General features: G+C 40.9%; 2 protein-coding genes across 4 annotated transcripts; both read right to left on the bottom strand.

Moving 5' to 3' along the window:
* Positions 1–11,184: 11,184 nt before the first annotated feature.
* LOC149311857 (protein HP-25 homolog 1-like) lies at positions 11,185–14,486 on the bottom strand. The gene is made up of 3 exons (XM_089526611.1): positions 14,379–14,486; positions 13,361–13,528; positions 11,185–11,675 (listed from the first exon to the last, which is right to left on the bottom strand). The coding sequence occupies exons 1-3, from the start codon at positions 14,419–14,421 to the stop codon at positions 11,185–11,187; spliced, it is 702 nt and encodes a 233-aa protein (XP_089382737.1). The 5' UTR covers positions 14,422–14,486.
* Positions 14,487–14,898: 412 nt separating this feature from the next.
* On the bottom strand, positions 14,899–24,843 carry LOC149311856 (uncharacterized). Of its 3 annotated transcripts, XM_089526731.1 has the most exons (5): positions 24,602–24,843; positions 21,732–21,872; positions 20,040–20,257; positions 18,693–18,751; positions 16,679–16,898 (listed from the first exon to the last, which is right to left on the bottom strand). In XM_089526731.1, the coding sequence occupies exons 1-4, from the start codon at positions 24,642–24,644 to the stop codon at positions 18,725–18,727; spliced, it is 429 nt and encodes a 142-aa protein (XP_089382857.1). In that variant the 5' UTR covers positions 24,645–24,843; the 3' UTR covers positions 16,679–16,898; positions 18,693–18,724. The 3 variants fall into 3 exon arrangements, with proteins under 3 accessions (XP_089382858.1, XP_089382857.1, XP_089382859.1); XM_089526732.1 differs by lacking the exons at positions 16,679–16,898; positions 18,693–18,751 and adding an exon at positions 14,899–15,258; XM_089526733.1 differs by lacking the exon at positions 18,693–18,751.
* Positions 24,844–25,429: the final 586 nt, after the last annotated feature.

The raw sequence follows: 25,429 nt of genomic DNA, 5'->3' as shown, positions 1-25,429 counted from the left end.
CTCTTTCATGATCCAAATTGAGTAAAACTTTATAAATTTTGCCAATCAATTTTTCTTTACCATTAAGTAAAATTTTATCTAGTTCACTTTCTTCTTCCTCAAATCCTTGATTTGCACTATCTACTTTATATCTTTCTCTTAATTGTCTGTAGCTAAACCAGTTTATCTTTATACCTTCTCTTTGTAATTCTTCCATTGATTTCAAATCCCTTCTTCCTTTTATCTTTCTGCTCAAAATGTTATATGTTAGCCAATGTTCCCTTCCCATAATTTCTCTTCTATAAAAGGCTTCCTGTGGTGAGATCCATATAGGGATTTTCCTATACAATTTAATAATAATAATAATAATAATTTTATTTGTATACCGTTTTTCCATAGATCAAAATGGTTTACAGACTATAAAACTATTGCAAACATCTCATAAAAATAGATAAAAACAAGTAATACAATTATATAAAACAATCATTCACAGGGTAAGGCAGAGATTCGATGGCATCAAGATTGCTCAACTTCATTCCTTGGGGGGGGGGGGGGGAAGGCTTGGCAAAAAATAAAGGTTTTAAGCCTCTTTTTAAATGTTTCTAGGGGGTCATGAGACGGAGCTCCTCAGGGAGACGGTTCCAAATTCATGGGGCTGCCACTGAAAAGGCCATCTGGGATGAGGAGACATATTTGGAAGATGGAATCTCCTGGATGTTCTGAGTGTGTGGAGCGGATTGTATGGGGAGATGCGGTCCCTCAAGTAACTTGGGCCCAAGCCATGTAGGGCTTTATAGGTAATAACCAACACCTTGTATTGCGCTCAGAAGTGAATGGGCAGCCAGTGAAGATTTTTCAAAATAGGTGTTATGTGGTCAACCCTGGATGCGCCGGTGACCAGTCTGGCTGCCATGTTTTTCATAGAATCATATAATCATAGAATCATAGAGTTGGAAGAGACCACTAGGGCCATCCAGTCCAACCCCCTGCCATGCAGGAAATCCAATTCAAAGCATCCCTGACAGATGGCCATCCAGCCTCTGTTTAAAGACCTCCAAAGAAGGAGACTCTATCACCCTCCGAGGGAGTGCATTCCACTGTCGAACAGCCCTTACTGTCAGGAAGTTCCTCCTAATGTTCAGGTGGAATCTCTTTTCCTGTAGCTTGCATCCATTGTTCCGGGTCCTGTTCTCTGGAGCAGCAGAGAACAAGCTTGCTCCCTCTTCAATATGACATCCTTTCAAATATTTAAACAGGGCTATCATATCACCTCTTAACCTTCTTTTCTCCAGGCTAAACATCCCCAGCTCCCTAAGTCGTTCCTCATAGGGCATGGTTTCCAGACCCTTCACCATTTTTGTCGCCCTCCTTTGGACACGCTCCAGTTTCTCAATGTCCTTTCTGAATTGTGGTGCCCAGAACTGGACACAATATTCTAGGTGGGGCCTGACCAGAGCAGAATACAGTGGCACTATTACTTCTCTTGATCTAGACACTATACTTCTATTGATGCAGCCTAAAATAGCATTGGCCTTTTTAGCTGCCACATCACACTGTTCACTCATGTTCAACTTGTGGTCTACTTGGACTCCTAGATCCCTTTCACACGTAGTTTCATTCAGCCAGGTGTCACCCATCCTATATCTGTGCATTTTATTTTTCCGCCCTAAGTGCAATACCTTACATTTCTCTGTGTTGAATTTCATTTTGTTAGCTTTGGCCCAGCTTTCTAGTCTATTCAGGTCATTTTGAATCTTGATCCTGTCCTCTGGGGTATTAGCTATTCCTCCTAATTTGGTGTCATCTGCAAATTTGATAAGTATGCTCCCAATTCTGTCATCCAGGTCATTGATAAAGATGTTGAATAGCACTGGGCCCAGGACAGAGCCCTGTGGGACCCCACTGGTCACTTCTCTCCAGGATGAAAAGGAGCCATTGTTGAGCACCCTTTGGGTTCGGCCGGTCAACCAATTACAGATCCATTTAACAGTTCCTTTGTCTAGCCCACATTTTACAAGCTTGTTTGCAAGAATGTCATGGGAAACCTTGTCAAAGGCCTTACTGAAATCAAGATATACTATATCCACAGCATTCCCTTCATCTACCAAGCTGGTAATTTTATCAAAGAAAGAGATTAGGTTTGTCTGGCATGACTTGTTTCTCTGAAACCCATGTTGACTTTTTGTGATTATGGCATTGCCTTCTAGATGTTCACAGACTCTCTGTTTAATGATCTGCTCCAGAATCTTTCCTGGTATTGATGTCAGACTAACTGGACGATAATTGTTGGGATCCTCTTTTTTCCCCTTTTTGAAGATGGGGACAACGTTTGCCCTCCTCCAGTCAGCTGGGATCTCTCCTGTTCTCCAGGAGTTTTCAAAGATTATTGCCAATGGCTCCGATATTACATTTGCCAGTTCTTTTAATACCCTTGGATGGAGTTCATCTGGTCCCGGAGACTTAAATTCATTTAGATTAATAAGGTGTTCCTCTACTATCTCTTTACTTATTCTGTGCTGAAATTCCCCTATTCTGTCCTCTGCTCCATTATCCTCAGGTTGAGCACCCTTTGCCTTTTCTGAGAAGACTGAGGCAAAGAAGGTGTTGAGTAATTCTGCCTTTTCTCTGTCTTCTGTTAGCATTTTGCCATCTTCTCCACGCAGTGACCCTACCGTTTCCTTCTTCTTCCTTTTGCTGCGGACATATCCAAAAAAGCCCTTTTTATTGTTCTTAACCTCTCTAGCAAGCCTGAGTTCATTCTGCGCTTTAGCTTTTCTGACTTTACCCCTACACATGCCTGCTATTTCTTTGAATTCCTTTTTTGTGATTTCCCCCTTTTTCCATTTCTTATACATGTTCCGTTTCAAACTTAGCTCAGTTGAAAGTTCCTTAGTCATCCATCCTGGTTTCTTGAGACACCTCCCGTTTTTCTTTCTCACTGGAACTGTTTGAAATTGTGCCTTCAGTATCTCTCTTTTGAGAAACTCCCATCCCTCCTGAACTCCTTTATCTTTTAGTATTTCTGACCATGGAATCGCCCTCAATACTTCTCTAAGTTTACTGAAATTCGCTCTCCTAAAGTCTAGGATGCGTGTCTGACTATGCCTGGCTTCTCCTTTCCACTGTATTACAAACTCCAGGAGAACATGGTCACTTCCACCTAATGATCCCACCACTTGCACCCCATCCCACCACTTGCACCCCATTAACCTTATATTAACCTTATTTTAACCTTATATTTTTGCCAAATTTTTAACAATGATTTCCTAATGCAGTGATTATTAAAAATTTTATTTACCTCAATTTTCCCATATTGTAGATATGCATGCCATCCAAATTTAAGGTTGTCTCCCTCTAATTCTAGTAATCTTTTGTTGTCTAATTTAATCCAATCTCTAGTCCAATTAAGCACACAAGCCTCATAATACAGTTTTAAATTTGTCATTCCCAATCCATGTAATGATTTTCTGAATGGCCTTCTTTTTTTAAAAAAAATATATTATTGATTAAAATCAATATCTAATAATAATAATAATAATAATAATAATAAATCTTTATTTTTATACCACTTTTCCTGGGATCAAAGCGGTTTACAAATTCAAAACAACTATACAGCATAAGATTTACAATATAAAATACAATCAAAAGTACATTAGGTTAAAACATCATATAAAAGCAGTTAAAATCTCGAAATCACACTTAAACATCCTAATACATTTCACATTACAGGATAGGGGATAGGAGGATGCATTCTCTATGATGGATCAGGAGGGTATGCTAAATGAAACAAATGAGTTTTCAACATTTTCTTGAAAACATCAAGGGAAGGACTGAGACAAATCTCTTCAGGGAGTTTATTCCAATGTGTAGGAGCAATAGATGTGAATGCTCGTTGGTGAGTTGCGGACAGTCTCACCTTGGGATATTCCAGTTGGTATTTGCCTGTTGTTCTGAGAGTGCGAGGCAGATTATGTAGGGAGAGGCATTCCCTCAAGTAATGCGGGCCCAAGCCATGTAGGGCTTTAAAGGTAATAACCAACACTTTGTATTGAGCCCGGAAGCTAATCGGCAGCCAGTGAAGAGATTTTAGTATAGGAGTTATGTGGTCCGACCTAGAGGTCCCAGTGACCAATCTGGCTGCAGCGTTTTGAACTAATTGAAGCTTCCGAACCTGGTACAAAGGTCGCCTCATGTAGAGCGCATTACAGAAATCCAAGCGAGAGGTTACCAGTGCGTGTACTACTGTTTCAAGGTCCTTTCGGTCCAGATGGGGCACAGCTGGCGTATCAGCCGAAGCTCGTACCAAGCACTCCTAGCCATCGCATCCACATGGGATGATAACTGTAGGGATGAGTTCAGGAGTACTCCCAAGCTGCGAACTTTGTCCTTTAGGGGAAGTGTGACCCCATCCAGGATCGGATGACAAATTCCTCTATCTGGATCTGGGGAGCCTATCATGAGTATCTCTGTTTTCTCTGGATTCAGCTTGAGTTTGTTTTCCCTCATCCAGCCCATTACTGACTCCAGGCAGGAATCCAGAGGAGAGATGCCATTCTTAGTCACTGAATCAGTCGGGGACATAGAGAGATAGATCTGGGTGTCATCAGCGTTCTGATAACACTGTGCTCCATGTCTCTGGATGATCTCTCCCAGCGGCTTCATGTAAATATTAAACAGCATGGGGGACAGGATGGCGCCCTGAGGGACACCAGATGTCAGCTCTCTTTTACGAGAGCAACAGTCCCCCAGCCTCACTATCTGGAATCTTCCTGAGAGGTAGGACCAGAGCCATTGGAGCGCAGTGCCACCGATACCTAACTGTCTCAGGCGTTCCAGAAGGATACTATGGTCTATGGTATCGAAGTCCGCTGAGATGTCCAAGAGCACCAACAGGTCACGCTTCCCCTGTTGATACTCAAACGGAGATCATCGACTAAGGCGACCATGGTCATCTCAACTCCGAACCCCACCTGAAGCCAGTTTGAAATGGGTCCAGATAATCAGTTTCATCCAAGACAGCTTGGAGTTGGAAGGTGACTGCCCTCTCAATCACCTTGCCCAAAAAAGGTAGTAAAGAGACCGGTTTGTAATTACTCATTTGTAGGGGATCAAGAGAGGGTTTCTTCAGAATAGGTTTCACTATAGCCTGTTTTAAGGCTGATGGAACTAAACCCTCTCGAAGGGATGAGTTAATTATACGAAGTAAAGAAGTTGTTATTACATCCCCTCCCTGAACGGTCAACCAGGATGGGCAAGGGTCAAGAGGGCAAGTCATCTTTCTTACGCACCCAAGGAGCTTGTCCACGTCCTCTGTATCCACAAACTCAAAGCGATCCGGAATAAACTTGTTACCAGAGGCATTGGATACCTCTTGTCGTGGTTCTGATGAAAGACTGGCATTGAAATCAGCCCTTATCCGAGAGATTTTATCGGCAAAAAGGTTATTAAAAGTGTCACAGCAGGCATTAGTTGGCTCTAATAAAGGGTTCAGGATGTCGGGAGATTGAGCTAATTCCCTGACTACTCTGAACAGCTCTGCTGGACGAGATTCTGCCGATGCAATCCAGGCAGCACAGAAAGAATTCCTAGCTGCATCGACTGCCACTCCATAGGAACGTAACATGTTCTCATGGAGTGTCTTGTCAGATATGCACTGATGTTTCCGCCAGTAGTGCTCCAGTCGTTGCGCAGCCCGCTTCATCTGGCGTAGATCTTCTGTATACCAGGGCCTTTTGTTAGGAGCAGGCTGGTAAGGACGCTCGGGGGCAATGCTGTCATTAACCCCAGTAAGATTGTTATTCCAGTTATTAACCAGGGTTTCGACAGGGTCGCCATCATTCCCAAACATAACTCCCTCCAAGGCTTCTTGGAACCTTTTGGGTTCCATCAGCCGTCGAGGGCGGGCCATTCTAATTGGCCCTCCACCCCCGAGGGGTTTTTGGAGTGTGGCCCTTAGTCCTACCTCGACCAGAAAATGATCCATCCATGACAGGGGGAGATATCGTTAACTTCCACCCATGGATATTCTCGGTCCGTACTGAAGACCACATCAAGCATATTACCAGCACAATGTGTAGGACCCAAGACCAATTGGGACAGGCCCATGGCTGTCATGGAGTCCATGAACTGCCGAGCCGCACCTATCAGATCTGATGAGCCGGCCTCGAAGGGGATGTTGAGGTCCCCCAGGACAAGGAGCCTAGGGAACTCCAACACCAGCTCCGAGACCAGCTGTGTCAGCTCGGCCAGGGAGTCTGTTAGGCTACGGGGTGGACGGTAGACCAACAGAATCCCCAGACTGTCCTTGGGCTTTAGGGTCAGGTAAATACACTCGATGTATCTCAGTTTCGGAACCGGATTTCTCGTCAAAGTATGTGACTTTTGTGGACTAAGGCCACACCTCCCCCTCGCCCACTTTCCCTAACCTGCTCCTTTACTACGTATCCGGCTGGGAGAATTTTAGCCCAGGTCACGCAACTATCCTCCCCCAGCCAGGTCTCAGTGATACAAGCTAGGTCAGGATTCTTCCCATCTAGTAGATCGTATAAAATATGGGATTTATTTTTCACTGACCTAGCATTACATAGGAGCAAGGCAAGGGTCTGTGGTATGTTTGGGGCGATCCTCGGTTCTCTCAGGCTAACAGGGTGACTGGAAGATGGGATAGATATTAAGCATCGATCCCGTCTTTCCTTAGACATCTAGTAACACATTGAAGATGATAGCTTACAGACAATTAATAGGAGCAGTTAGCACAATTACAGAAGGAAGATGAAATTATAAAGTATGCCAATATTAGATCTGTGCTGCTCTTTGGACAAACACTGAAAACTTTATATGTTTGTGTTAACAATTATTTTTTTAATTCAGTGTGAGGTCTAAAGCTAATAACAATAATACTTTTATTTATACCCTGCTTTTTGTAATACAACAATTAAAATGGCTTACATAGTTAAAAACATCCAACATACGCTACTTAATATAACAATACCCACTTTAAAAAAGAATTAAACAAGTTACTATTAAAATTAATATTAAAATAAACTATTAATATCAAATAAACAATGGGCAGAATAGTAGGGTGATACATGGCATCTAATTGGAATCACATGTGAATATCCATATTTCCTGCCTGTTTCCAATCTTCCATGACTTACTTGTCTACTAAAAACAAAAACTCTGCATTACTATCCAAAAATAAAGAAAATTAAAGCAAAAAGAGTGTCCAAAAGTGAAGTCTAATAGTCTAAAAATAAAGTAAACATTGTACTTTACCATTTTGTTCCCTTGTGAGTGGGAGTTTAGCCATAAAATTGGGTTTAGTTCAATTCCAGTCCATAAATTCCAGTCCAAATTTCCCATCCCAGGTGGATTTCCCTCATTCTTTTTCTTCCCTGACTTCTGCTTTTTCTCTTCTTTAGTGCTTCCAGACAAGGCTTTTCTCTCTTGCTTCATTCATGTGATGTCCAGATGGCTTCATTTTCCATACTGCTGTTTTTTTTGTTTTGTTTTGTTTTAGACAGAGAAAATCCATTTGGGGGGGAAATTCAGAATAGCAACACTGTTTATGTATTTATTTATATCCTACTTTCATAAAAGTGGCAGTCCGTGTCTTTTTATAAATTATGTCAGGATATATCAGCCTGGAATCAATGTATTTACCCAGAAAGTTGTGTGTGCACGTGCCTCCAAGTCACCTGTCTACTTATGGCAGTCCCATGCATTTCATAAGGTTGTCTTAGGGAAGGTATACTCAGAGGTGGTTTTGCCAGTTCCTTCCTCTGAAATATAGCCTACAGCACCAGGTACTCATTGTCAGTCTCCCATCCAAGTACTAACCATAGATAACCCTGCTTAACTTACAAGATAAGATGGGATCTTGTGCCTTTAGGGTATTTAGGCTCTTATTATTATTATTATTATTATTATTATTATTATTATTAACCTTTATTTATGGAACGCTGTAAATTTACACAGTGCTGTACATACAATCTTTTTAGTTAGACGGTTCCCTGCCCTCAGGCTTACAATCTAAAAAGACATGACACAGAAGGAGAAGAGAGTGGTGGAGGGAAAGGGTAAGAGGTCCAGCAGTTCCTCTCTACCTCCAAGGCCTGGACCAAGGCAGATGGACTGGAGGGAGGGCTTGGGTTCTTAATGGATGGTTAATCATTTTCCAGGGAAAATACATACTCTCAAGTAGGATAATGCGTATACAGTACATAGCAATACAGGAAGTGGTTTGATAAACAGACAACAAAAGAACACCAAATAGCAAGCAACAGTTATGCAATGCCTGGGAAGGCTACTCTGAACAGGATGGTTTTCAACTCCGTTTTGAAGCTGGTTAAAGAGGTGATGGCTCTTGCTTGTGGGGGAAGAAGGTTCCAGGAGTGAGGGGCAGAGAGTGAAAAGGGGCGAATCCGGGATGGGGCAGAGGAAATCCTGGGCTGAGACAGCAGACCTTGACTACCAGAACGGAGGGCCCTGGTGGGAAGGTGAGGAGAAAGAAGGTCTGATAAGTAAGGAGGGGCCAGTCCATGGAGGGCTTTAAATGTCGACAGCAGGAGCTTGTACTGAATATGGAAAGGGAGGGGGAGCCAGTGAAGGGATGCCAACACAGGAGAGATGTGGTCAGAGCGGTGGGTGGAAGTGATAATGCATGCAGCTGAATGCTGAACAGAGATTAAAGGACGGAGGTGAGAAAGAGGAAGCCCAGCCAGGAGGACATTACAGTAATCAAGTCGTGAGATCACTAGGGCATGGACCAGGATCTTGGCAGTAGAGGCGGAGAGATATGGTCGGATTTTGGCAATATTGTACAAGAAGAATCTACAAGCCTTGGGTCTGTATATGAGGGATACACGACAGAGAAGAGTCAAAGATAAAACCAAGACTGCGGGCCTGCTGGACTGGTTGAATAGAAATGTTGTTCACAGAGACAGAAAAGGAGTGTTGAAGGGTGGGCTTAGGAGGAAAGACAAGAAGCTCCGTCTTGGACATGTTGAGCTTCAAACGCTGATGGCGCATCCACTGCGAGACAGCTGTGAGGCAAGACGAGACTTGCTGTTCAAGCCTTGGAGAAAAATCAGGCGTGGAAAGATATAACTGGGTATCATCGGCATACAGATCGTAGGAAAAGCCAAAAGAGCTAATGAGTTTTCCTAAGGACAGTGTGTAGAGAGAAAACAGAAGGGGACCCAGAACAGAGCCCTGGGGAACTCCAACAGATAAGGGAGCAGGAGAAGACCCCCTGCAACTACTGCAAAAGATCTGCCAGACAAGTAAGATCTAAACCAGTCGAGAACAGAGTCTGAGAACCCAAGGTCAGAGAGTATGTGAATTAGGAGAAAGTGATCAACAGTGTCAAAGGCTGCAGACAAATCAAGAAGGATGAGAACAGAGTAAAGGCCATTAGCCTTGGCCTGTAAAAGGTCATTCGAAATCTTAGTGAGAGCTGTCTCTGTAGAATGCCTTGGGCGGAAACCAGATTGAAAGGGATCGAGGATGGAGTTGGCTTCAAGAAACTCAAGACAGCGCGAATAGACAACCCATTCCAAAACCTTAGAAAGAAAGGGGAGAAGAGAAATCGGACGATAGCTAGACAAGGAGGAGGGGTCAAGAGAAGGTTTTTTCAGAATTGGGGAAATGAGAGCATGTTTGAAGTCCGAAGGAAGGGAGCCTGTAGAGAGAGAGAGATTGAAGATATGGAGAAGCGAGGGCAAAAAGGAGGGAGCTATAGAGATTAGAAGAAGAGTAGGAATTGGATCATTGAGGTAGTTATATCATAGTTAATTGATTTATAATCATTTAAAGATGAATTGGAATGCTGCATAATGTTCATATTTTCAGGAGGAGAGCAGAGATGTAGCCACATCTCTGGGACCATTGCACAAACAAAGACAACAGCATGACTATTGTGCCATGGTCTCAATGCATGTGTCCTGATGCACAACATGGCTAATTCACAAGGGACACATTGCCCATCACGTAATGGGGCATCTTGCCCAGTACCCATTTGTACATCACTGTACTGTAATTTAATAGCTTCTTTGCCCACCATATTTGTGACTTTACTCTATCCATCATCCTAAAGTAATGCATCACAGTCTTGGCCAATATGCAGGGGTCTTGGCCAAAATGTTTTACGAAGTGTTTCTACTTAAATTACAGATTAAATATCACAGCTTTCTTTTTAACTGAATTAGTGTTTCATGCCAATCCTTGGCTGAGATCCTGGTGAGAGCCAATAATGTAGAATTTTGGAGGAAACCAAGATGGCAGCGGGAGACAGAGCAGGACCTGTGCTTACACATCTTTCCAGAAGAACTGTGGACTGTTGCATCACCTGAAAAAGTATTTGCACAAGGAGGTCATGGAAACCTCATTAACAAAACTGTGAAAATATCCAAAAACTTGCCCAGAGGGCTGGTTATACAATGGAAAGCTCCAACAGGATGTCAGCCCTAGTCTGCACCTGTACTACATGTGTACGTTCTTCATACAATAGCAGATCCTTGAATACCTTCTAATAGGGCAGTCCTGTTAAGCTGTTGCAGCAAAAACAATAATTCCTGTGATACTTTAAAGACTAACCAAGTTATTACACCATGGATTTTTGTGGCCTATAGTCCACCTTTTCCAATGCAAGTTTTAACCCCAATTTCAGATAGGTCTGTGTGTGTGTGTGAGAGAGAGAGAGAGAGAGAGATTCATGTTTGAGCTAGGAACAGTGTAGTCAAGTTGAAATTACTGATAATATTGACAGTGACAATTACATTATTAACACTTGCTATCCACAAAACTGTTGCTGATAACAGAAACATTCTGGCACTTGGTAACCAATTAACACAAGCTGATAAAAATCTACTATCCCACTTCAAACCCTTCATAATAGATTTGAACTTTCTAAATGAATTATAGATCTGCAATATGTTATTCTAATATCTGTCTAACTCTTGAACAATCAGGATTCTAAAGTAGAGATTCTAAATACATAGAACAGTCTGGGCAACAGACCTACAAGCTCCAACACATTGAAAGAGAAACAATGAAGGTGGTAGAAGCAGAATATATATTACTGCTTTCCTCAGATCACATGAGAGATCTAAACATCTAAATAGGGATAAACTGAGTCACAAAATCAGCTGACTAAATTCTTAAACATTCTATAACAATGAATCAGGACTCTAAAGGCTGTATAACCTAAAACACAAAGAGGAGATAGCCCAAAAAGTAACTGGTGTGAGTGACTCCATTGTAATCTGGTTTTACTTCTAACCACACCTTATCACCTTCCTCCAGTCTAAGGATGGTACTTCCAGACATATTTTCATAACCATCTAGGGTAATCTGGTAGGATCCCATCACTGCTTCACCATTTTTCACTAATATGATGTTTGAATTATTATTTGTCTCCATATTGTAGCCAAAGAAATAGACTCCTGAGATCTGGCAGGTGAAGATTCCTGAAGTTCCATTAAAGTGTTGCTGTTCATTGTAGATGATGTTGTGAAACACAATGGGCACATTAGGTGCTGGATAATTTTTTCCCAGATGTGCAGCAAAAGCAGATTTCTGTTGGGGTTGGCACAACCCAGGTAGGCCAGGAGTGCCTGCTTCTCCACTTTCACCTTTTGGGCCGATTGGTCCTTGTTTTCCTGGGAAGCCTGTGATACCACGAGATCCAGGAACACCTGAAAAACAATTTGGGAGGGTAGAATAGCTCAGGAGAAAAAGCACTGAACTGCATCCATATTCTCCAACTGTCCCACTTTGGTAGGGACAGTCCAGATTAATCTTCTGTCATCCCACTTTTCAGCTTTTTTTGTAAATGTTCTTTGTTTTCTCTGCTTCTCCCACTTTTCATCTTCACCTTCCTTCAATAGCTGGAAACTGAATTCAGTGCACAATAAGTTTGCTCTCAAATAACTCAGCATATATGGGAAGAGGAGAAGAGAGGATGGGTGTTTTCTTGCCCTTTCTAGTAGAATCAGGCAAAAGCAAACTGTTGCAGCCTTTCCTAACTTGTGTGTTCTTCCTCATTAATGTTTGCCATCTTGATCATACTCTGATGATTGCTTAGGGAAATGTCTTATATCTATTGTTATCAGTTGTACCCCATACTTTGGCTTCCAATGACTATGCAGCCTCTCCTGGGACACAATAAATGAATGTGTGTGTGCTGAAATAAAGGAAATTTACACTTACTAACAGAAAAATAGAAAAGGAAAAAATATAGTTAAAAAGATAAGTGTTTTAAAATACTTTAAAAGAATACAAAGAAAGATAATTAATTCCATGAATGCCCCTCCATGCATTCAACCCAGTACTTCTGCCCTGAGGATCTAGTCTGCAAAGGCTCCAAACGATTTTGAAAAATAAACAGATGTGGCCGAGATTGTCTTTTCCCTAGAAGTATTTTCTAATATAAGGTGATGTCACCTGGACAGATGTCAGAAAAGCATTTCCAAGGCAGCAGGGCACACCTAACCACATATATTTCATACTGTAGAGGAAGGCCCCCAATAAAATGATTACATTCTGAGCCCATTTTAAAATGACTTAACTGTGTCACTGCTAAGATAATAAGAAATCCAATTAATGTCTTACCACATATTGCAGCATATCCCTGTGCAGCAGTGAGCAACCACCTGATGTGTGAGGGGCCACACATTTATCCCTGGCTTTAGAGCGCTGTACCACCCTGCTGCATACCTTAATAAAAAATATTAAATGTTCTTAATTTTTCCTTTACTAAAATTGCTCCCTTCAGGAAAGGACAGGTTTTGCCCCTGGATGAGCTCATATATCAATAGCAAGTACATTTCTATACTGCTTATCATCACAGTTATGCATTCCCTAATCAGTTTACAGTATGTAAGCTAATTGCCCCAAACAAACTGGGTATTCATTTTAGTGACCTTAGAAGGATGCAGGGCTGAGTCGACCCTGAGCCCCTGGTTGGTACTGAACTCACAACCTTGTGGTTTGTGAGAGAGTGGCTGCAGCATAGGCATTTAACCACTGCGCCACCAGAGGTCTTACCTGTTTATATGTTCAACACAGGCATTTTGTGAATGAGAAAATAACCTGGAAGACACCTTGTTATTAAACAAGCCTAAAAGCAGATTTGTTGTTGTTATTGTGTGCCTTCAAGTAATTTTGACTTACAGCAATTCTTCCATGGGTTTTCTTGGCAAGATTCATTCAGATGAGGGCTGTTAGTGAAGGCCAAAAAGGTGATGATCCTATATGGTTCTCCACATGTCTAGTAGAAAGCATTTGGGCATTTGGAGTATTGTCCGCATGAAAAATGGATGCAGAAATCACTTGAAGGTCTTGAAAGCAGCTTTCTTATTAAATTGGTCCTGAAACATACCTTGTTCTCCAGGGTCCCCCTTCTCCCCTTTTTCTCCATTGAACCCATTCTGACCAGGGTTTCCATTGAGTCCAGGAGGACCTTGAGGTCCTGGTACACAACACGGAAAATTGTGTCTCTCTTGAACCTCTGCACTTGTCATCAGAAAAACTATTAAACCCCAGACACCTACAACAATAGAAACAGAAAGCAAATGACTTAAGCATTTTATAAGTCATTATAAAAGAGACTAAAAGCATCAGCTTACCTGCCTAATGGTGAAAGGAAAATGAATGTGTGAAATAATATGTGCAGAAATTAAACTTCTGATGGGTGTGTTCTATGATATTTGATTCCCATGATGATGTTGTATCCACTAAATGATAAACAGAATATTTCTTCCTCTTAGGGCCATTCCTGGAAGCTAAGTGGCAGGAAATTACCAATGGATATAAGAAGGTACTTCTCCAGACCACACATAATTAAATTGCAGATTTTGCTATCAGAAGATGATATGATGGTTACCAAACTGGGCAGTTTTAAATTGTAATTCACATTATATATGAATGCTATATTTATACTACAGGTTGCATCCCTCTTACTCAAAATGCTTGGGACCAGAAATGTTTGGGATTTCAGATTTTTTCAGATTTTGGATTATTTTCATATACATAATGAGATATCTTGGAGATGTGACCCAAGTCTAAACATAAAATTCATTTATGTTTCATATACACCTTATACACATAGTCTGAAGGTGTTTTTATATAATATTTTTAAATATTTTTGTGTAAGTAACCAAATTTTGTACATTGAACCATCAGAAAACAAAAATATCATAATGTCAGTCATGCAGGGTACAGGTACTCAACCTGTATTTATATTATATGTATTTTTATAAATACCTGCACTTGGGATTTCTATTTAAAGAGTTTCTGTCATGGTTACATTGCCAAAACTTCTCTAATAATGCAATAAAATCAAGCACTATAAGCTAAGAGAATTAGACCAATTATCAGGAAAAAGAAAAGAATCAAACCTTTCCAAAGGTGGCTATAATACTGAGATGGTAGCAGCAGCATCACAAGCTTTTGGAAATGATCTGGCGCTTGAAGGCCTGTTTCCTCCCAAGTAAAGGATCTTCTGAAATTCCAAATATCTTCCAACACCTACTGCACTTAAATACATTCACATACCCTGTTATCTGTTCTTTTTTTTACTGATAGTCATAATACTTATTGAACAAGGAAGGAATTTCCAAACATTCCTTCTCTTACTTATTAACTCCTTACCTTACTGACTCTTTATCTCCTTACTTGTTAACTTATTAACACCCCCCCCCCAAAAAAAAAAAAAAAAAACCCAACACAGATTGTATCTAAATCCATTTCTGGAAAATGAAAATTCTGATATTGGTCTAGATGGAAACTTGTAATAACTGGTTGAAATTTTTAAAAATACACTTTACACAGGAGAAAAATTCAACTTGTTTATATAATCAACTGCACCTACTAAATCTAGGAAGTTGTGTCAAGTTGTTAAAAAAAGTAAAACTGCTCTGAAGAAGAAAAAGCAGTTGGGAGAGAAGAAGTTAAACAATATTGCCATAGAATGCAGCACCCCTTTGATCCATTAAATTAAGACAAACCCATATTTCAACAGTCAAGTCACTTTGGGCTGTCTATATTTACAGTTCTGTTTTTGAAAACTATGGGGTCTAGTCATGGGCAAGTAAATTGATCTTTAACTATTATACCCTGTTGTGGTCTAATATTGATTTTCTTGAAAACAGTTATTAACTTTTATTAATGCAGAAACATGTACAAATTAATGAGTAACATTTTATGTAGTAATAGTTTGGCAGTGTTCATTCAGATGAGACAATGGACCTCTTTTCCATGGTCTTCTTAACATTTCCCCTGCATACAAAGACGAGCAACAATAAATACTTTTCAAAATTAATTATTTTCTTTGTGTATTTTAGTTAAATTATTGAGAGGAAATGCAACTTCTTCAACAATCCTCTGTTGCACAATAATTTATGTTGGCAGAATTCAGAGAAATGTGCCTTAATCAGATAGGCAGGATAGCATGGACCAAGCCTGTACCATCCTACCTCAAGTCCTGTCCCTAGTCAGTCCCTGTGGTAATGGGCAGGTGTTTATATGCCCACCTGCTACTGGGCCATTGTACACCCCAAACCTGCACCCATTGTCACATCTGCTGAGATGGCCTGCAAAGGCAGAAATGGGGCACCTGGCTATACCCACATGGCCAGACACCCCCCCGCCATCCAATGTCACAGGCCACAGCAGGGGTCTTATCAGCAGACATGGTGGCAGAGGCAGATATGGGCCATGCAAAGCCATCTGGTCTGCCAACTGTCACCATGAAGTTTCCTAGAAACTCCACAGAGAACAGCTGGTGTTTTTTAGACCAGGTAAAGGCCCCTTTGAGCCAGGGTCAGACTGGACCCACTGGACCCGCATCCAGTCTCCTTTATCCTAGTTTGGAGCAAATGGCCTATCTGGACAGGATGGTGTGAAGCTGGGGGAAGTGCAGGCCTTTGGGCCTGTGTGTACATGCCCATAGTCATATTAGTCTAGAATATCAGTATTCTGTAGCACCTTTGAGATTAATTGTGCAAAGTAAGTTGTAGCATAAGCTTCTGTAGATTTGGCTTAGAAGTATAGAGTGAACTGGAGTGAGTATGGAGTGAACTGGTGCCCAGGAAGGATCCTATAATCAGACCCATAGAAATAAAAAAAATGTGGGTATTGTGATGAGGTGATAAGTCCATTTTTTAACCATGGTCATTGAAGGACAAAGGCAGGAGGAAAGATGTTGCCTTAAGCCAGGGTGGATAGGTGAGCAAATAAATGGTGGAGAGAGTTTTGGAATGTGGTGTGTGCAGGCTGAGAAACAGAAAGGAGATGTGATAAACTGGCTAAAAGCTTCCTCATGGGGCTGGGATGTAGTGTTATAATGTTGTGTACCAGGAAGTAGTGTATAGTATGCCAGGAAGCCATTGTCTCTGTTCAACCCACTGTTGATGAATTGGAGTTTCAGCTGTTTCTTTTCCAGTCCTCTGTTGTAGGTTTTTGGTGTTGCTGTTGTTGTTGTTGTTCAAGGATCACTGGTGTAAGGTCAGAGATGGAATGTCCAGGAAGACTGAACTGTTCTGCAACAGGCTTTTGTGCATTCCCGTTCCTAATATCTGATTTATATCCTTTTATCCTCTGGTGGAAAGACTGGACTTTTAGCCCAATGTTGAGTTTTGAAGGGCATGGTTGACAGAGGATGGCAAAAATCACATTAGCGAATGAACAAGTGAAAGTACTTCTAATATTGTGGATTAACATAAATATATAATTATTTTTAAAGTGCCTGAGACAGATCACACAGTTCTTCCAACAATGTTGGTGTCTTCTTTGGTTCTCTTGAGTGGTTGTAATAGTTAAAAAGAGATCAGTTCTATTTCCCTCAGGAGCAGCCCTTAAGACCTTGGTGAGAAGCTTTTGTGGGGGACAATCTACTGAGTATCCTTTGTTTACCATCACTGTGGAGAGAAAGGGAGGGAGCAATTGATTCACCAGCTCACAATAATGACTCAGTTAACAATGTGCATTACAAATGCACAAAGCTTCCACCATCATGAAGGAACTATGTCAGGAAAAATACACTATGAAGTTTATCACATGGGGGAAAAAATGTTCCCCGATGCGTTCTAACGAGCACGAGCGCGCATGGAGCGTGATGGGAACCCAATGGGTCCCAGAACGCTAGTTTACTGCACGGCGGAATGCCGCTGTTGCCACCAGGCGTTCCCATTGGGTTCCCAATGTGTTCCAGAGGGTGCCATTTCTGGGAATGCTTTTGAAACTGTTCCCAGAAATGGCGCCCTCTGGAACACATTGGGAACCCGATGGGAACGCCTGGCGGCAACGACAGCATTCCACCGTGCAGTAAACTAGTGTTCTGGGACCCATCGGCTTCCTATCACGCTCCGTGCGCGTCCGCGCTCATGCTCGTTAGAACGCATCGGGGAACGTTTTTTCCCCATGCGATAAACTTCTTGGTTTACATTTTATTTTATTTATTCATTTATTTAATTTCTATTCTGCCTTTTTCCCTGAAGAGACCCAAGGTGGCTCACAACAACAATTCTAAAAACATATTGCACTAAAACAATTAAAACATCAGCTAAAAACAATATAAAATTACAAACATTAAAACCACAATAAAATCACAATACCAATCCCATATAAAATCCATCCCATGACTAGACATTAAAAGCCTGCCTGAACAGAGCTGTTTTTGCCCACCGATGAAAGGCAAGCAAAGAGGGGGCCAACATTGGTTCTCGTGGAAGGGCATTCCAGAGGGAAGGGACAGCCACCAAGAAGGCTTTGTCTCTTTTACTCACCAGGCAAGCCTGTGGTGGTGGAGAGATAGAAAGCACTCTCCAGAGGATCTTAGGGCTCTAGCAAGTTTGTATAGGGAGATATGGTCTCTCAAATAATCTAGATGGCTTTACAAGTCATAACCATATAACCCATAGCCATATATATCTCCTTTCTACCAGAGTGAGACCCAAGTTGACTCACAGATAAAATTGATTGAAAACTTACCAATACAGTTACAAAAACAATTAAAATGATTTAATTTAAACAGTATAAAATTATATTAAAATAAAAAATTTAAAAACATAAATAAACAAATAAGGCTGGGAATGGAGACCAGTTTTGAATTGCTAGGACTCACACCTGTGTGTGAAGCCAAGATTCTTAATCTAAATGTTTATTGGCCACTCTTGTTCAGTGAGACAGAGGAACCATTTTGTATTTGGTCAGAAAGTATGCATTATATGTTATAAAGTATAAAAATGTATCTGTTTCTTTAAAAGAGGGACTAATAAGGAATTGCTAACTGGGCGTGGCAACAGGTAGATGTGTGATGCTAAAGTGCCAGAAATACAGAGGGCCCATGGTGTCCACTGGAGTTTGCTTCCAAGACCCACCATGGATACCAAAATCTATGGCTGCTCAAGTCTCCTTAAATACAATGGTGTGGCAAAATGGTGTCCCCTTATACAAAAAGGCAAAATCAAGATTTGCTTTGGGGAATTTATATTTTTTTAAAATATTTTCAAACAGTGGATAGTTGAATCCACGAATAAAGGATCTGTGGATGAAGAGGGTCAACTGTAACTATAAAAATATTTGTTTGTTTATTAGCTTATTTATTTGCCACTTTTCACCCATGCAGACTCCAAGGTGGAATTTTCCCTTCATTTATGATACTGAAATGACAAATGTGTGGAAAATCCATAGAAGAACTTCTAATGACTTACTCATTGTCACATTTCACTAGAATCGCTGTGAATCATTTCAGACACAGGACCTTATCACACTAGATGAATTCCACTCAGAAACAGGATTGAAAAGTAGGAAAAAAGCACAAATGTGAGCGGTTTTTCAGACGATGTTTCTTCCAAACAGCAATAACATCAAAATAAAATGAACAGAAAGTGGACAAAAATGACATCTTTTTACTTTTGGGAAGTTGAGGGCATGTTTTGTCACACTCATATGCATTCCCTTCGCTCCATGTGACAGCCCCCAAGTTGGGAAAAGGTTAAATGTAGGCAAAAGCGAGAGCAAGATACACACAGACACACACTGTCACACAAACACGGATATGGAGACACGGGGTGAAGGAGACAGGCCAAATGGAGTTATCTGTTGCTGCTCTGACCATGATTGTTCTGGAACCACAGCAACCAGATGTTGTGGTCCCAAAGCCAGCCACTGCCATGGTCATAAATGGGCTGTCGACAGGAAAGGCTTTTTGCCACTTCTTTTGGGACTGGCTTCGGACTGCATTAGCCAATCCCAGAGCGACTTCCAGCAACTTCAGGGGCATGCATTGTTTGAATGGCACATCCCCAAAGCAGAAGGTGCTTTATTTTGTCCTTGTGCTTCAGGCCACAGAGACAGATACACACAGACTCACACAGATGCACACACAGAGAGAAAGAGGGGTTGAGCATAGACTGTTCTTTTGGTATCTACTACTATTAAACAATTATTTAATAAAGAAATAATTGTCTTTGCTGAAAAATCAACTTGTCCTCAATCTAATTTCTTCCTTTCTACCTCATTTGCACTTGGACTCACTGTAGTTAATTGTCAGACAGCAGGAACATACAGACAGTTAGTGCTTCAAGGAACTTTTCCCACAAACCAGTAAACCCAGTGTACTGCTCTTAAAAGCTAGCTAAATATTTGTAGCACTGAGTCCAAGCATGGAAAATTAATTTTGGGGACTACAACTCCCAGAAACCCATCTGGATTAGGGGGTTCTGGACCTTGTAGTCCAAAAGGAGCATTTCCAAGGTTTGTTTTTTTTTTATAACTGCAAAGTCTTAAGGGTCAGACATGAGATAGCACACAAAGAAACTTCTCTCTGTCATAATATTTTGATCTTTCTTTGCCTCTACCCACACCCTGTCTCCTTTTTTCAACTTAAGAACTACACTCCTTAAAAAGCTTTCATAAGAATCTGAAGTAACTTTATAAGATGTTTTCACCTCTGCATCATTTCTTGCCAATATAATATGTGAATTCAAGTTTGCCTCCAGGTTGTGTGCACAATAATAGGTCCCAGGGATCTGACAGGTGAAGATTCCTGAACTCACATTAAAATGTTGCTGTTCATTGTATAGAATGTCTTGGAACACAATGGGCTGGTTAGGTTCGAGGTAGCTTTTGCCCAGTTTTGCAGCAAAGGCAGATTTCTGTTTTGTTTGCTCTGTTGCAGGAAGCCCAGGGGCTCCTGGTTTTCCACGTGCACCAGGGTACCCAGCAGCTCCTTTCATTCCTGGAGGCCCCCTGAATCCACGAAACCCACAAATGCCTTTGACAAAAATCAAGAGGAGAAAAATATATTTAGCAGGAAGAGCAGCAAAATGAGTGAAACAGCATAGACTTGATTTGTGTTTAAGATCAATTTACAGCCCCTTAATACAGATGCCTCTAAAGAAGATACTCCCATTGCAGAACACTGAGTAACCACTCCCGGTGGCATCACTAGGGAAGTAAAGGGGGTGCAGCCTGCATCAGGTGACACCCCAGAAGAGGAGTGACACTTGATCAGGCCCTTCCCTGCTGTGAGGTGAGGAGGGGCGAGCACACCCTTCCTGATGTCACTGCCACAGTGCCACTGTACTCATGAGCAGAACAGTGCTGTGGCAATGAAGGAGACGGGGGGCAAGAGCAGCCCCCCTGACCTCCACTGGGAATGGCACCATGGTAGCGAAGGGACTTGCTGTCATGGAGCTGCTCTTCTGATGAAGGAGAATGGCACTGTAGCAGCAAAGGAGAGGGCTGAGTGTGGCTGTCCCAGCTTTTCTGCTGTGGTTCTGCTGTATTTGTGAACAGAGTGGCACCACAGCAGAAGCAAAGAGAAAGGATAAGTGCACCCTTTTGGATGCTGCCCCCCTGAAGCCCTGCCCCGGATACCCCACCCCCACATCAGGTGACACCAGGGGCGGGGATGGCACTGACTACTCTTGCAGCACGCGCATGCATGCACACACACGTGCACACACAGAGTGCCAGCACAACATCATTCTTGGTGGAATACTTCTGCACTCCAGAGTCAGAAGTCCAAAACACACTGCTTCCAACACCTTTTGTTAGATATAGTTGCTGCAATCTCCTTTATGGCATGGTGAAGCCTCAAACCTACCACCTCCAGTCCCCAACTTACCTCTTCTGAATTGGGCTCAAATTTGGAAGTTAGGCTGATTTTATCACATGGACCTTTCTCTCAAAATGGCTTCCCATTGCCTTCAGTGCTGAATTTGGGCCCCATAAGTTTCTTTGGCAGCCATTTTTTTTCAATTCCGGAGCTTCCAATTTGAAAAAAATGGCCGCTGAAATGACTTACAGGGCCTGAATTCAGCAGTGGAGGCAATGGGAAGCCATTTTGAGAAAAATTTCCATGCGATAAAATCAGTCTAACTTCCAAATTTGAGCCCAATTGGGAAGAGGTAAGTCGGGGACCGGAGGAAGTGTGAAAAAGTCCCTAGACTGCATCTTCACTGCAGAAATAATCCAGTTTGAGACCACTTCAATTTCCCTGGCTCAGTGCTAGGGAATTCTGGGAATTGTAATTCATTGTTGCACCAGAGCTCTCTGTCAGAGAGGATTAAATGTCTCACACAACTATAGTTCCCAGAATTCTCTCACATTGACCCAAGACAGTAAAACTGGTCTCCAACTAGATTATTTCTGCAGTGTGTTTTGGATCCAGAGTTACCTGAGTTAGGATTCCCACCTCCATCCCCCCAAAAAATATTTGCTATGAATTTGACCTGAGAACATACCTGGTGGCCCAGGGTTTCCCCTTTCCCCTTGGGGTCCAGGGGGTCCAGGAGGCCCAGGAGGTCCAATTGGCCCTGGCAGTGAGAAGCCACCTTTTTCTGATTTTGCTGTTCTAAGCAAAACTATGATCAAAATCCAGATTCCTATAGCAAGACAAATAAGGAAAAAAAATAACTTTTTGATAGCAGTTTTAATAAAATCTGTCTTGAATTAAGTCATCTTCTTCATTGCCACTTGATTCCACTACACTTGAAAGGGTTCAGATGAATGAGCTAGCTGTCTCTGTTCATTTGTTTTAATTTGGACCCTGGTTTGATGGAAAGAAAGAGGCTACAGGACCACAGAATAGAATAAATATTTGGTCAAGAAAACCCTGGTTCATAGTTAAAATCACAAAGCATGCCTTGCTCTTTTCTCTTAGGCTGGAGATTTCTTAATCTGCCTGGATTCTGAAATGAAAGGACAAATAAGCTGTTGATATAGTGGTTAGGTCTTGAGTATTAAATGGCAGGGTACTATGGAGAACATGCCAGATTTTACATTTCCTAAACTCTGAGCCTAAAAGTTCCACATTACCTGTTTTGGGTAGTTTTAAACAGTGAAACTCAGTGCTCATTTATAGTATCAGATGGCCTGGATTTCAGGATTTCCAAGTCTCCATCCCTTCTGGAAGTTGAGATACAAGACAAAATATGCAGACACCATTGTGTTTGGTTATTTTGCAACATAGTTTTATAATTTATTTCTATTCTAAAATATTTTTCTTTATTTTTTACAATTCTCCATTTGGATTTTAAACTCAGATTGTTGTTGTTTATGGGGCATTAGGTTGATTCTCCTAACCTGCATTTGACCATAAGACCTGTTTCCTGGTACTCTGCTTTAGAAAGGTTACCGTCAGTGTTCTTCTTTGTAGAGGTTTATTTTAAATTGCTGTTCAGTTTCGAATGCAGTCCAATCCTATTGTAAATCCTACTGTTTTCAGTGCAGATTATTTTTCTGTTGAGTATGTTTAGGATTGCAACTCAAGCATGCTTTGAACCAGAGAGCTGGTGTACTTCTAGGTGGGTTAAAATTTAAGGTTTGGTAAGACTTAAATTGTGCTCAATGACTTCCATTCAATTATTACTATGTAATTTGACTTCTAGTTTTCTTAACATCACAAGATATTTCTTCTGTATTATACCTTGAGCTCTCATAAACTTGGAAGTAATTCACTCTTTACTAGTGGCAATTTTAAAAAAATAAAGTACAATGTTCACCATTAAATTGCTATGGAGTTTATTACACGAAGGAGATTGGGGGTTTATCTCACGAATACCCTGGAAAAATAGTGTAATTACGCAAAACGATTTCACATGACATCGCACGAAACCCGCCATTAAAGTGGTCACAAAGAAGCATTACTGTGCATCTTTTTATTTTGGGATTTCAATGACAATTTGTGCAATTTTTCTCCATTTCTGTTTTATTTGTGGGATGCTTTAAATGCACTTTAATATCTCTTTAATGTCGAAATTGGCCCCAGTGTGATAAAACGATGTGTGTATGAACTAAGTGCTAGGAAACTATTTAAACTTGAAATTCCAGATTCACATTCAGATTTATTATCTAGATAAACCCAATGCACATCAGAAGTACTCAGTGAGTATTAGAAAAAAACCAATGACCATAGCAGTGCCCAGTACACATCAGAAGAGCATCAGATATGCTTGATGTATATTGAAGCACTCTTGCCAGTTCTCTGAGATGTAGCTTCACAATTCACTAATAGGGTTTTCTTGCACTTGTGCAATGTAGCTCAGGATGCATAAATTTACACAATGTAAACTCTGGTGCAGAATCTTGGCCAATCATTTTGAAAATCTCTTTGCTTTAGAACTATGTATAATAACATAGAGTGTGACTCTTATTTTCAGCTGTTAAAAAAACAGAGTGCACACTAATGATCTGTTCAGTTAAGACATAGATGAGCTGTGTGCTTTATAATTCAAATAAGTATAGGAGCATAGGAAGCAGGTTTATATTGACTCAGACCATGGGCCCATTTACCCCATGATTGTTGTCACTGACATGCTGAAGCTCTCCAGAGTTCTAGAAAAGATTTTTCCTCATGCCTTACCTGAAGATGCTGGGGATTGAATCTGGGACCTCTGTGTGCCAAAGCTTATGAGCCACAGAGCCATCACATCCTACAAAAGCAATCTTGGGTTATTTATTTATGGAAGCTGCATATGCTCACCAGAGCTTAATGATAGCAATTCTGTGCTTGCCATCAGTTTACATTCTTGAAGGAATCATTAAGAATGCTCCAGGATACACACACATCTAATTATGTTTAGCTGTGGGCTAACAATATGATTTAAGTCACTATGTTATGATTTAATTTCAAGCCCTATGTTATTCTTGGTTGGAAATTTGGTGGAATCTCAGTGATAAACCTTATTTGACTTAGTCAAAGTTTTAGTGGCTATTGGATATACTTTTAGATATTATTGCTCATAGATGAACCAATAATTCACTTAGATATGGGCAGATGTACAAAAGGATATAGGATTTACCCTTGAAGGGACAGATCAGCTGGGCATGTATGGGTGTGTGATATATATTATTTCTTCAAGAACACACACACTAAAGGATGTGTGTGCATGTATATATATTTGTATAAAACTTTCTCCGTGCTTATAAGCAAGCTCTCAGAGCATCTAACATTGTAATAAAATCAGCCATTGCAAATGCACAAACAGAACAGTTAACTATCAGGATTCCTTTTATTGGTTTTGAATAAAATACCAGCTGATCAGCACTAGATTTGAACAGCATGATTGCTTTGGAAAGAGAATAAAACCCCTGAACAAAAAGAAACACAAACCTGGCCAAAAGAAGCTGTGAGACTGAAGTATTCCCACCATCATCTTGGCTTTGTGAAGGAGATAAATCTTTTAATTCTCTTGTTTTTGTCTCCCTGCTATTTCTTGTAAGTTTTGGGTCCATAGGCAGATTACTCTGAAGTCCACATATGACTAAACAGCTTTGTAGGATAAATGCACATATTCCTTTGCATAATTTATTTAAATTGGCCATCATAATTTATATATATATTTAGAAAGGAATTTCCCAATATTTTCTCTTTCCTAATATTTACCCTTAGGGTGATGCCCTTGAATACACAAACTCTCTGAATTCCTTTTTCCAAGAAGAAAAAGCAGTTATGACATCAGGTTCCTGTAACTAAAAGTTCAGGTGCTGGGTTGAGTAATAACTTATTCAAACTATTTCATCATGGACAAATTTGACTTGTTTATTTCATTGGCTGAACTAGAAAAAATCTGCAGGATTGTTGTGACACACTAAGGGGAGAGGAGCTTTATCTCATGTGTTGTTTCTTTGTGCCTTCAAGTCATTTATTTTATTTTTAGTAACCCTAAGGCATACTCTCTCTCTCACACTGCATATCATACTAGTCAGTTGTTTTGGATTGTTCCATTTGAAAACTGCTTCTCCTGTGCAGTACTTGGAAAGGTAGTGGAATGGCAGTGCAGTCTTTCACATCATCACTCCATTTGCATTTCGGTAGTGTTAATTCCTGTGTTTGCTTCCTTGCACTTGAAATATGATGACATTCTCATTTACATGACCCTGTTTGCTCTGTCCCCTGCTCCTTGACTAGTGTGGGGGGTCCATAAAAAGGGAGATACTG

This window comes from Sceloporus occidentalis, unplaced genomic scaffold (assembly GCF_023333645.1).
Source record: "Sceloporus occidentalis isolate IW3139 unplaced genomic scaffold, rSceOcc1.0.p SCAF_5, whole genome shotgun sequence".
In the NCBI taxonomy this organism is placed as follows: domain Eukaryota; kingdom Metazoa; phylum Chordata; class Lepidosauria; order Squamata; family Phrynosomatidae; genus Sceloporus; species Sceloporus occidentalis.
The sequence above is the reverse complement of the archived record's forward strand: the minus strand, read 5'-3'. Positions and strand labels throughout refer to the sequence as shown.